Consider the following 12,562-nt stretch of genomic DNA (forward strand, 5'->3'; position numbering starts at 1 on the left):
ATTGCCCAGAGCTGGGACGGGGCGACAGGGGAGGGATCACTGGATGACTCCCTGGTCTGTTCCCTCCCCGTGGGGCATTCACGGGGCACTGGCCACTGTGGGCAGACAGGGCACAGGGCTGGCCGGCCCTTCGGGCTGACTCTCAGCTGCTGTTCCCTGCACCTCGACGCACCGTACTGCTGAAAAGCTCAAGCCAGGAATAGATCAGGTGAGTCGGGAGCAGGCTAGAGGACTCGCAAGGCCTGGTAACGTGAAGAGCGGGACCCGACCCCTAACCTGGGCACGACACACTGGCCCCTGGAGGGGAACCTGAGTGCGTGGCAGGGACCGGACGAAACCCCGAGCGGCTCCTTAGCAGCCAGCCACGACGGAGGAGACAGACGCGATGCGGGGGGCCCAGAGGACTATGCCATTCCGTACCAGCCAGAGGAAAAGGCCAGGCACCCTTCCCACTGCCCCGCAGCCTTGCCCCAAGTTCATTCCCAGCCCACACTCAGCTGTCGGCCTACATCTGCAGGAGTCCACTCTGCCTGGGCACAGGCCAGCCTCGGCCACGGGCACCCGTGGAGGGGAAGAGGCGGGCATGCTCCTACCCGACATACCGGGGTCTTGAGGTCCTTGAGCTGGTTTCTCAGCTGGAAGAGCTCGGAGGAGGTCAGCAGTATTGTGTTGAGAGTGTGGACCATAGTGGAGGCGAACTTGAGGTCCTCTTCCCGCAGCAGGATGTCCGCCATGGAGTGGAAGATGTTTTCTGCATTGAGAAGCAGACAAAGCTGCCTGCGTGGTGAGGTGAGAGAAACGGAAGGCGAAAGAAGGTTATTTCTCCAGTCTCGGACCCTCACAGCAGATCCACACACCACACCGCGCTGGGAAGGTGGCCGTGTAGCGTAGGGACATGAGGACGGCAGAGACCACGTGCCTCCCGCAAGGCCAAGGGAGTGTTGTGTCCCGAGCCAGCCCAGCGCTCCAGCTGGTGGAGAGCAGGGCCAGGCCTGTAGACAGAGCTCGCCATGCCAAAGGTGCTGGGACTTTCAGCCACTCGGAGACACAGCCACGCCCACGCCCTAGGGGCTGTTTGCTCCTCCAGAGTGCTGCACCCTTCCCTAGGCACTCGTCTCCGTTGCCCTCCCGACTCCCTGCCTTGTGATCACGCCCCTCTGGAGCAGAGGTGCTCAGAACAGAACACAATCCTCCAGATGTGGGGAACAGCGCTCCCTGTCCCCCTGCCCCGGACTTTCCATTGCTCCCTCTAGATGGCTTTTGGCACTGTTGCTGCGCTTCCCTGCCAGGACCTGGAGAGCGGATTTCCTGACAGCTGCCAGAATCCTTCAGGGGCAGGTAGGAAAGGCCCCGGTACAGACAGGGAAACCGAGGCACATACAGGTGGAGGGAGTTCTGCAAGGTGGCAGAGTCAAAGCCAGACCTCTTGCCGGCCAGCCCACCTGAACAGGGCGGCTGGGAGCGGCTGCAAATCCGTTCCTGTCGCTGGCAGCGCAGGTCTGAATGCTGCTGCGAACGCAGGGTGCTCCGTGAGCGGGCTCGGAGGGCGCAAGCTGCTCCCAGCCGGGCTTTTCCCAACCCCCAGACTGTCCTTTGCGTGTTTGGATTCGAGGGTTTTCTCTGCTCTGCAGCGGCTCCGTGTCCCCCCAGCTCACTGCGGTTCTGGACAGTTTGCTCAAGGGCACCCGAACTGCTGCCCAACCCGCCTGGCTACTCTGTGCCAGCAGCTGCCCGGTCCAGCAGCCTTCAGCACCCGGAGATGCTGGAGAAGGGCCTGAGCCATCCCCTCTTGCCCACTGGGCAAAACCAGGGTTAGACTCCCAAGCCCGTTTTCTTTTCAATGCCCAGTCACCCCCCACAATGCCCCTTCCCCCACAGACCCCCGGCGCCCCCTCATATTCCAGGGAGGCCCCCGAGCCGAAGGGCCACGCTAGCAGAGGTCAGCGAGCTGTGCCCCCAACATTACTCACTGGACCCTGGGCTCAGCGTGAGCCAGGGCAGAACACACACCACTGCAGACAGACCCACTGGTGACCTGCTGGATGGGCCCGAGCCAGCCTGGTGCTCAGGTCCCTGCCTTGACTTCACTACATCTGGCCCTCGCCAGACTCCGTGTTGGACCAGAGCTCTGGGTGCTATTGCCCGGTGATCCGGCGCACTCAGGGTAGCGCGGAGGGCTGGAAGTGTGCCGCCTCTCTCATCCTTAGGGAGCAGCATTTCCCAGAGCACGGCTCGGGAGGGCAGGGGTGAGGGGGGCTCTGGGGGCAGCTCTGGGCAGGGCTGGAGGAACCTGGGATGCTGAACTGGAATTCAGAGGGCGGAGGAGAAGGCCTGGCCCAGTCAATAGGAGAGGGGCTCCCGCCGCACTAAGACGACCCAGGAAGGCGGCGGCAGGGAGGAAGAGGAGGCAGAGCGGGGGCCATCCGCCCCAGCGCACAATGCCCCGCAGCGCCGTGGAAAGCCCCCGCGGCAGCACCCTGCGCACTCGCCCAGACGGCAGGACGCGGCGCGCTCATGACAGCCCCCCCCGCTCCCGTGGGGCTGCCGGAGGCAGGGCGGCCAGAGCAGCTTAAGGCGTCGCGGTCCAATTAGCGACGCGGTGCCGGCCGACAATTAGTCTCTGTGCAGAGCTTTACATAACCCACGCTCACATGCCTCAGGCGCTGCCTTCGAGTAGAACCGGCAGCCGTAAACAAGCCCGTTTACACCAGCTATTCTTACATAAGTGGCTGCAGACGTGTGCTTTTGGGATTAAACACTTCCCCTTGGAGCAGGGCAGACAGACCAGGGGACAGAAAATACAGGAAGCCGCAGGGGCCCCCCGGCTCCTCACCCCAAAGGGCCCACGGGCACGCCGGAGGGGCCCCCCAACTCCTTGCCTCGAAGGGCTCACAGGCACGCCACAGGGGCCCCCCGGCTCCTCGCCCCAAAGGGCCCACAGGCACACCACAGGGCCCCCCGGCTCCTCGCCCCAAAGGGCCCCCCGGCTCCTCGCCCCAAAGGGCCCATGGGCACGCCACAGGGGCCCCCCGGCTCCTCGCCCCAAAGGGCCCACGGGCACACCACGGGGACCCCCGGCTCCTCGCCCCAAAGGGCCCCCCGGCTCCTCGCCCCAAAGGGCCCATGGGCACGCCACAGGGGCCCCTCGGCTCCTCGCCCCAAAGGGCCCACGGGCACACCACGGGGACCCCCGGCTCCTTGCCCCAAAGGGCCCATGGGCATGCCGCAGGGGGCCCCACGCTCGGCACAGCACTGTGTCCCCCGGCAAGGCTGGGACCATTGAGCTAAGCTTTCCACAGGCCATGGGCCGGCTGCCAGGCAAGGGGGCCCCCCCAAGCAGCCAGCCCTGCAGAAGTGAGCACTGCCCTGGAAAGCTGGCCGTGCAGGGAGCCAGGCAGGCAGCGGTGGCGGAGCCGTGGTGCTCGGGGGGGGGTCAGAGGTCACGACCCCGCGCCGGAGCCGGCACTGTCAGGCCAGCGAGCTCTGGCTCTCCCTCTGCCCAACCAAAGGCTCATGCTCCAGAAATAGAAACTCTGACGTGCTGCTGGCCAGCGCCCGTTCCCTTCCACAGGCGTCTGAAGCAAAGCGCTGGCCGCCGGCAGGCCTGGCGAGGACGGGCTGCCGGGTGTGCGGTAGCCCCGGGAATCTGGAAACGCTCGGCGTGGAAGAAACAGCCCCCCCGGTGAGACAGGCCGGGCCAGGCGCAGGCTGCACTGCTTTGCCTCTGCATCTCGGGCCGGGGTCTCCAAGTCAAGTGGGCAGAGATGAGCACAGTGCCCCCCAGGGCGACCGGGAAGAGGGGAGACGCTGTTCCCAAGTGGAACCCAGGCTCCGGCCCAGAGAGCAGAGAGCAGGTGGGCAGGAAGCTTGGGGACGTGACTGACCCCTCGGGCCCAGCCGGGGCACTGGGAGGGCTCCTGGACTCCCCGTTTGAGTGCAGCCCTGCTGGGAGTCAGGGCTCCGGGTTACGTTCTCCGACTCTCTGAAGCCAGTGCAAGGGAGGGGTGGAGAAGAGGCGAGAACGACTGGCCAAAGCACGTCAGCCAACCCAGTGCAGCTGCCAGCCTCCGTAACAGCTGCCAGCAGCTGAAGCCATCAGCACAGCACCTCCCAGCCCTGGGAGACCCAGGGCAGCCAGCCCTGGAGAAGAGTTTCCGGAGCGCAGGGCAGGGGGAACAGGAGGCAGGCGTTAAACACGGGGGGTGGGGAAAACAGGTGGCTGTAGCTAGCCAAGCAGTGGTGGAGATTCCAGAGCTGCTGGCAGGGCGCTGCAGCAGTGCGCAGCAAAGGCGAGTGCAGCCGTCCTTCGGCGCCCCTGCGCTACGGATCTGCTACCCTACAGCTCCCCGAAGCTGGCATGACGCAATCAGCCCTGGAGCCCGGGCAGAGCTGTGGGCGAGATGGCCGTGCCCTGCAGGGCTGCAGGCTGGCACAAGCTCCTGCAGGCCAGTTTGAGAGCAAGCACACTGGAGGCTGGAATCTGGTCCCTCTGCCTGTCTCAGCATTGGGTGTGGCCTGGCAGAGCCGGGCACGAGCGCACCAGCCCAAGACAAGCAGGGAGGCCAGAGACGCATTTAGGGCCGGGGAAGCGCTTGGGGGTACCTGCCCTCCCAGCTGTCCTGGGGGACCTCGGCTCCGCTGAGGTCTCTTGCAAACAGGGCCACGTAAGCTCTGCTCCTGCGACTGGCCAGAATTCCCTTTTTGTCTGCCGTGGCTGGGTCCCCAGGGCTCCCCCAGCCTGCAAAGGGATGTTTAACAGTGCAAAGCTGCCCCAGGCCCCCAGCTTCTGCAGTGCTGGGAGCAGCAGAAAGCAGCAGCCACACGGGCCGACGGGAGCTGTAGCCCAGGCCTGGGGAAAAGGGAGGGTCCCGATTACAGAGCAGGGGGCAGGCCCAGCTAGCACCCTGTACATGCTTACAAGAGCACAGAACACATGGGCCTCCCCTCCAGCCTCGGCTCTGCAGGGGTTACTCCAAATTCACATTCAGATCTGCCCCTTTCCCTAGGCTGGAGGCAATTTCTCTGCGTCTCTCCCTGGCAGAGCCACCTGCGCCCGGGGCGGGAGCGCTGAGACCCCAGGAAAGGCCCGTTGCCGGCAGACCGCTGGCGGACGGGGCGTGGGTGCTAGAGGCACCAGAGCCATGGCAGTGGAAGGCACAGGTGCCTCCTCCTGGTGGTGGGCGTGGGATCTGCTGGCCTCCCCGAGGGCAGTGCCCGGGGGGCTGCTCCCTCCCCTCACGCCTAGCAACAGTCCTGGGCATCGCTGCATGAAGGCGGCTTGTGCTGGGAGGCAGAGCTGCTCCGGCACGTCAGTGCTGGCGCACCCCGACGAACAGCCCCACGAGAGCCAGCGCCCGCCTTGGCCACCTCCCTTCAGCACCCGCGAGCGCCCCCACACACCGAGGCAGTGGGCCTTGCGGGGCCGTCGCTGCTTCCCCTCTAAACAATCGAGACAGCCCAGGCAGATCGGGGGTAAGTGCCCCACGGCCTACGCCCAAGGCACCAAGGGGGCAAGCAGCAAAGCCAAGATGGGGGCTCCGTCTGCTCGCCCTATGCACCCGCAAACAGTAAGTGCCCCGTGCCAGCTGCTGCTCTCCACACCCTCTGCCCCAGCCGGCGCCTGTTCTCAGAGCAGCCCCCCCGTGGCGTAGCTGCAGCAGTCTCCATAGGCGGACCCTTCATGCCCCACTTCAAGGAGGGCTGCCCCCCCGCCCGGTGCTTCCCGCACCAGCTCCACTTGGCTGGGCCTCGCAAATTCCTTCCTGTGCTTCCCTCTCACCACCCTTCCTCCAGCTCTGGCCGGCATCTGCGCCGGGGCAGAGCCAGGCTGCTTCCTCCTGCCACCGGGCCCGGCTGTCCTGACGCCGCCTTAGCACCGGCCAAGGGGGGCTCCCGTGGCCCACACCGAGCAGCGCGACCCCCTCGCTGCAGCCAGGCCTTGCTCAACAGCTGGGGCCCTTTAGGAATTTGAAGAGGAAGCGGCCGCAGCAGGGATAAAATTAGGACAGGAGGGGAGGAGAGGGGGAGTCAGACGTCCAGCGGCCTCTGAAGTGGGAGGGAGGATTTTTCCCACCCCACTAAGGCAGGAAAATTGTAATTCTCCACGTTGTTGTTATTGGTGCCCATCACCCCTCCGGGCAATGGAAACCATGGCAACCCTGCCTGCTCCAGGCCGTGGCCTACTCTGAAAGTGCCAGGAGAGCAGCCGGGGTCTCGCCGAGTGCTGAGTGTGGGGACCACTCCCCACCGCTCCTGGGGAACATGCACCAGTCTGGAGGGTCAAGCCTCCCGCGAAACACGGCCCCAAGGCGCACCGGCGCCGTGCGGACGCCACACGCTGAGCGGGCGGCCCTGTTCCCCCTTCCGGGCGGGCGGCCAGCAGGGTGCCCAGGAGGGAGGAAGAGGGGAAAGGACGGGCTCTGCCGGGGAAGAACCAGGAGGACACGGCTCAGTAGCCAGCCGAGGGGTGCGGCAGCCACCGGGCACGGCCCGTGTGAGCCCGCTCCAACAAGACCCAGAGCAGGAAGGACCTGTGGGCCTCCGCGAAGGGACAGAACCCAGGACGTGGCAGGGCCTCTGCTTGTCCAGGCAGCTCTTGGCCAGCATCTTGGTATTTAAGGCCCAGGTCTAGCAGCGTGAGCCTCGCTCTGTGCAGCGGCAGGAGGACTCAGAGGCTGGGTCAGAGGCCGGGGAGACGTGGAAGCGGGGAGCCCTGCCGCCGGGTAGCTGTGCGCAGGGAGGGAAGGTTCACTCTCCCCTCCAGACCGGGCCATGCGCTCACCGGCAAGACCCATTCACCGGCCCGCGGCACAGCGCCGTCCCTCCCAACACACAGGCCCTCCTTTCCCTGAGGCAAGCGCCGCGGGGGGCGATGGCCACGCACAAACCCAGGAATCTCCCTCCTGTAGCTGCTGCTCTGCCAGAGGGGAGGCTCTGATCCAGGGTGGGCATGTGCCGCATGCACTGTAGCCAGAAGGCAGCCCCATACTGGGGGTCCAGGCTGGCCCAAGCCCGAGGAAGGGGGCAGGTACCCCCACGTAGGACAAGCCCTCTTCTGGTCAATGGCTTTCAGGCGGCTGAGGCGCGTGGAAGCAAGGGGGGGGTGCTGGCTAGCCGGCACAGGCGGCAAGGAGGAACGGGAGGAGCGGCGGTCAGCGGGCCCTGATGCGGCGCCTGGACCAAGCCGCCGGACACTGCCCGTGAGAAGCCTCCCGGCTGCCACGCACACATAGGGGAGGGGACACGATTTACGCACGTTGGCTGGGCCTCTCCAGCGCCCTGCCCAGGGCCCCTTCTGACAGCACGTGGGTCAGATCCAAGCCCCCCTCAGCTGCCCCCGACAACCACAGAGAAGGAACCGCGCTGGCCAGAGCTGCCCCTGGCCACTAGGCCCGGCCGGGCCAGCTGACGGGTGAGCGGGCGCTGGTTTTCCCCACGGAAGGGACCCTCCCTAGCCCACAGGAGAAGGGGCTCAAGGCTCCGGGTGTGGGGAAGGGGCTGGCAGGGAGCAGAGGGGCCCAGCGGCGCTGTATGGCAGCTCAACAGGCCAGGCACAAAGGTTTTGCTGCAGCCCAGCCGAAGGGGCTGTGGGCCTCTGGCCTGGCTCCTGCCCAGGCTGGCGAGGCGAGAATCAAGCCGCTGCTTGTTCCCTCCAGCCCGTGGGGCAGAGATCTCAGGGCTGGTGCTTTGCAAAGCAGCTGCCCGTCGTCCTCAGGGGGTTAGGTCCTCAGCAGCGAGGAGACTGTCAGCTGGCCCATGCATCAGCCCTCACGAGCTCCAGGGGAGGCACATGCACGGGATGGCCTGCTCCCCGGGCCAGGAGGCAATACCCAGCCAAGGCCACAGGGCTCAGGCCGGGGCTGCCAGGCAGAGGAGGGGCAAAGCGAGGGAGTTTGCGGGGCCCCCTCCGAGAGTGCAGCACACAGAGGCTGCAATTCAGGGCACTGGAGGTCGCTTCAAGTGCTCTGGGGGCTCCAGAAATGCACCACCCATGTTCGAAAGGCTGTGACCCTGCTGGCATGTGAAGGAGGCAGCATGGGCCCAGGGCTGCACTCAAGAAACATGGGTTCTAGTCCCAGCACCCCCACTAACCTGCTGGATGACCCTGAACAGGCCTTCTCCGCCCCTTGTGCCTCAATTTCCCCAACTGTAAAATGGGGTCATGGCACTGGCTTCCCTTGTCAAGTGTTTTAGGACAGACTGAGAAACAGCACCAGAGGGGCTATCTAAAGCAGAGAAAGGGAGGGCTTAGCAGAACCCGATGTTTATTCATCTGGAATTGGGACTGATAGTATCAGTTTATTGTTAAGTTTTAGATTAATTTAAACCTTCACAATTGTGTGAGATTGCAAGGGGGGAGTGTCAGGCAAGTATTTTATGACAGACAGTGTTGAGATGCAGAAAATGAAAACTTTGTAACCGTCAAAATACAAATTGTCAACATCGCATGTCTAAATACACCGCGTAAATATCCCTCAACTGGAGTAAGAAAAACGCAGCTTAGGAACTTACTTGGCCTATGTGTAAACTTTGATCCTAGTCCATGGAAATATTTTGCCACTGAGTTGCTTGTGTACAGCAAAACTAGCGTGTATGGATACTTACCAATAAAATCTACCCCCCCAGCCTATATCCAGCGCCAGTGCTGAGCGGAAGCGAAGGCAGGCATGCGCGCGCTGCACACGGGGGAGGGAAAAGGGGGGAGCTGTACTACAGTTGCAAAATAGCTTTGGTCAGATGTTTGTTATTTTGCAATGTATCCTTGCTGAGTCTGCGGAACAGGGCACTGCTCCCAAACTCCCCACTGGCAGCGCCAATGCAAAAAGCAACCCACACGGCATGGTCTGACGGCTCCGGGCACGTGCTACTGGGATGGCGAGCTGGCTGCTCGCCCCAGGGCAGCGCTGGGGGGCTGCAGTTCAGGGACCCTGCTCCCCCAGTGCCAGGGGACGGGAATGCTGCAGAGGCAGGGAAGACGATGCTCCGGGATGAAGGAGACCACGCAGCAGGGCAGATCCCACAAGACTGCTCCCGGACCCACGTCGCCCCAGGGCCAATGGCAGATTCAGACCCACATCCATGCGTTTCTCACCCTCTAAGCACACGGAGCACAGAGAACCCTTATACGGGCGGGGAGAGCGCGCAGCCCCATTCTACGGACAGGAAACAGGCCCGGAGAGACAACAACGCCCAAGTGAGTCAGTAGTACCCCTGGGAAAAGACACCAGTCTGCCCCCCCCTCCTCCCACAGCCACACGGCTCCTCCTACCCCATCCCCGTGCTCAGTCTGGTCACTGCTGCAGCAGCCGGCGGCTCCTAGGCACCATGGGCCGGTTTTAATATTTTGGGATTGGCAACCCCCGACTCTGAACCTGCAGGTGGCCTCTGGGGAAGCTGCTTTGTGGCTCTGTAAGCGAGAGCGGTCACGGACGGGGTGACGCAATTCTGCAGGCGGCCGAATCGCAGCCATTAGCCATGTGGCGAAGCAGGTGCTCCAAGCCCCGCCTCTCTGCCTGCCCGGGGCCACATCCCACCCAGGCAGAGCTGGACGGCGGCCAGGGCTTGTTTCAGCACCGGAGGAGGAAGGGGCAGGCGCTCCGCCCTGGAAGAGCTTGTTGAACATTAGTCCAATGGCCCAGGTTTGGGTCTTAGACCCCGAATCATTACGAGACCCACAAAATAGCTCAGCTTGATCCGCCCCAGGCCAGGGAAAGAGCAGCTTGGGCTAAGGAAGGGGGATGGGAGAGGGTACCAAGAAGAGTCTACAGCTGATGAACTCAGAGAAGATGAAGGTTGGCAGAGACCTCAGGAGGCCTTCAAGTCCAACCTCCTCCCCAAAGCCAGACCAGCCAGGGACTGGAGGGGGAACCAAGAAGAGCTAATACACAGTGAGGGTCCATCAGGCCCAAGGTCCATCAGGCCTTGCACAGCGCAGTCTCGGGCGCGGAGGTGCCTTGAGACTTAAGTACATAGAAAACACATTCGGCATCTGCTGCCTGCTCCCTGGGCGTCTGTGCCCCAGTTCTCCCCACCTCGTCCACAGTGCAGGGGGGACTGTAAATTAGGGATGCGAAGGACTAGTGGCTCCCCCCGCTTGCTGCCTCTATCAAAGAGACAGCAAGTGGGCAGGGGAAAGGGGGAGGAGGTACTTCACGTGGCACTGCCACTTTGGAGCTTGGGGCCAGATGCTGCAATCTAGGCAGCGCTGCCGCTTTGAAATGCCGCATGCAGCCCAGGGCCAGCAGGGGTGTCCCCAGGCTGCACGTGGCGTCTCAAAGTGGCAGCACCGCGTGGAGCCCGGGATCAGCTGGGGACTCTCCCGGGCTCCATGTGGCACTGTCACTTTGAAACGCCGCGGGGAGCCCGGAAACAGGCTGCACGTGGCGTTTCAAAGCAGCAGCACCGTGTGGAGCCCGGGATCAGCTGGGGACTCTCCCGGGCTCCATGTGGCGCTGTCACTTTGAAATGCTGCAGGGAGCCCAGCAACAGGCTGCACATGGGGAATCCAGCTGATCCCGGGCTCCACCTGGCGCTTTTGCAACATGCATGGACTATTCGATTAGTCAACAGTCAATATTTAACATCCTTACTGTAGATGACACATGGCCAGAGTCACCCCAGCCAGAAGGGCACCGTGCAAGAAGCAGGAGGGATGCTGCGTCTCCACCGGAGACTCATTGGAAAGAGAAGATCACCACCACCATGACCGGTCCCGCCAAGCCCTTTTGGGAGCCGGAGGATGAGACATCAGATTCGAGCACCTTGCGTCAGCAACATCCACCCCCAGCCAAGGGCCAGCATTGCAGACTGTGTGTTCCTGAGAACCCCTTGGCTCTGGCAGGGTTCCTGGGAAGGGCAACAGGTAAAAGGGAACGGAGGCCGGCAACGCCTGCAGGCGTCATGGCCCCGCTGCGCAGCGTGGGAAGCCAAGCAGCGCCAATCTCACCCCGAATACGGGGAGGCGCTGCAGGCTCTGCGGAGGCAGCCATGTCCGTCGGGCGGGACATGCCTCCCAGGTGCAAATGGCAGCGTGGCCTGAGCTCTAGGCCCAGAGGCCACTGACTCCTAACAAGGGGCCCCGGCCCATCCCCGCTCTGAGCTCCAAGCGACGAATGAATGAAGCACCAGGCCCCACCCCTTGTCACGCCTGCGAGTGCGGCACGTCCCCACCAGGCCCTGTTCCAGCACCAAAGCACAAGGCTGCTCTCTAGATGTCGGTGCGCCAGGCAGCCACCGCTCCTGGTGGTTTCTCCTGGGAGAGGGATGCTCTCCTTTCAAGCTGACAGCTGTGGCCTAATTTTCAAGGAAACTGACACGCTCCTTATTTCCGCCCATACAATTTCTTGCATGAGAAGTAAAATAGGTTAGAGCTGGCTGCAAGCCAGGCTAACAACAGCTCAGCCTCAGCTGCTTAGCCAGGTCTGGAGGCAGCATGAGAAGGGCCAGTGGATGCAGGCGGCCGCAGGGGGAAGGGGGCGAGGTCTAGCTGCCCCCGTGGCCCTCTCCACAATCTTGGAGCTGTCGCGGGGCGACGGGAGCTCCCCGGCGCTGCTGCTGTCCTATGGCAGTGTGGGCAAACCAGCCCTTGTAGGCAAACAGCTGGGACAGAGCCCCCCGTCAGCTGCTTGAGCCCAGCAGGCTCAAGGGGCTGGCATGCTGGCCACGTCCTCCACTTTCAGTCCTGCTCCTGCAGCAGCCTGGTGTTTAGGGCGAGGGGAGCGGCAGGTGTTCTGCTGAGCCCAGTGCAATTCACGTTCCGGAGGCCTGGATCCGCACGAAGGAACTGAAACGGCCGACAGGACACGTGGGAGCGACAGCTCCGCGCTGGAACAGGGTCTTGGGGGCAGCAAGGGAGCCCAGCACTGGAAGCCGATAGTGGGGCAGTGGGAGCGAGGTTCAAGGCAGGATTTGGAGGAGAGCAGCCCCTCGCACCGCCCTGGCAGGAAGCCTGGCGCCCAGGTCTCGTGCTCACCGTGCGATGCTGCAGCGAGGCGGAGGCATGGGGACCCCAACGAAAAGCACCGCAGCATCCGCACAGCTCTTAGTGGCCTGAGCTCAGTGGCTGGCTGCCACAGGCAGGGCGACCTCAGAAGGCAGAGAGCAAAGCATGAGTGGCCAGCTGAGGAGGGCAGAAGACAAAGGCGCGCAGGAGAGGGATGAAAGTGAATCTGGAGGGCGGAGGGGGCAGAGCAGCACCAGGACTAAGATGCGCAGCTTGGATCCAGCGTTCGGGGTCGAGGGGGTTCCGGCTCAGGTCCAGCTCTCAGGCCAGCTTGAAGGGAGGTGACAAATTTAGCCTGGCAGAAGGAAGCGGAAGCCAGGCAAGGAGCGAAGGGAGGAGAGCCTGAAGAAAGAAGCCTGACCCAGGGTATTCAGGGAATCTGATTGTGAAGCAAGCTGTCCGGAGCACAAGTGACTAGTTCTGCAGACTGGCCATGGGACAGCGGAGTGACGGAGAAGGCCAGAAAGACCGAGTGCATTCCCCTGACGGGTTACAGCAGGATGGAGGAGAAGCTAAGCAGCCCTGGAACATCAGTGGCTGCAGGGGTCACTGCCAATGCCA

At 63.5% G+C, this 12,562-nt stretch overlaps 1 protein-coding gene across 1 annotated transcript in view; it reads right to left on the bottom strand.

The window, feature by feature from the left end:
- The window catches only part of VAC14 (VAC14 component of PIKFYVE complex), a 108,597-nt gene that overhangs the window by 19,487 nt on the left and 76,548 nt on the right, over nucleotides 1-12,562 (bottom strand). The window contains exon 15 of the mRNA XM_075940642.1: nucleotides 603-777. Within this exon, the coding sequence (XP_075796757.1) occupies nucleotides 603-777 (175 nt within the window). The remainder of the gene's footprint in view (nucleotides 1-602; nucleotides 778-12,562) is intronic.

The sequence above is a fragment of the Pelodiscus sinensis genome, chromosome 12, assembly GCF_049634645.1.
Source record: "Pelodiscus sinensis isolate JC-2024 chromosome 12, ASM4963464v1, whole genome shotgun sequence".
NCBI lineage: Eukaryota > Metazoa > Chordata > Testudines > Trionychidae > Pelodiscus > Pelodiscus sinensis.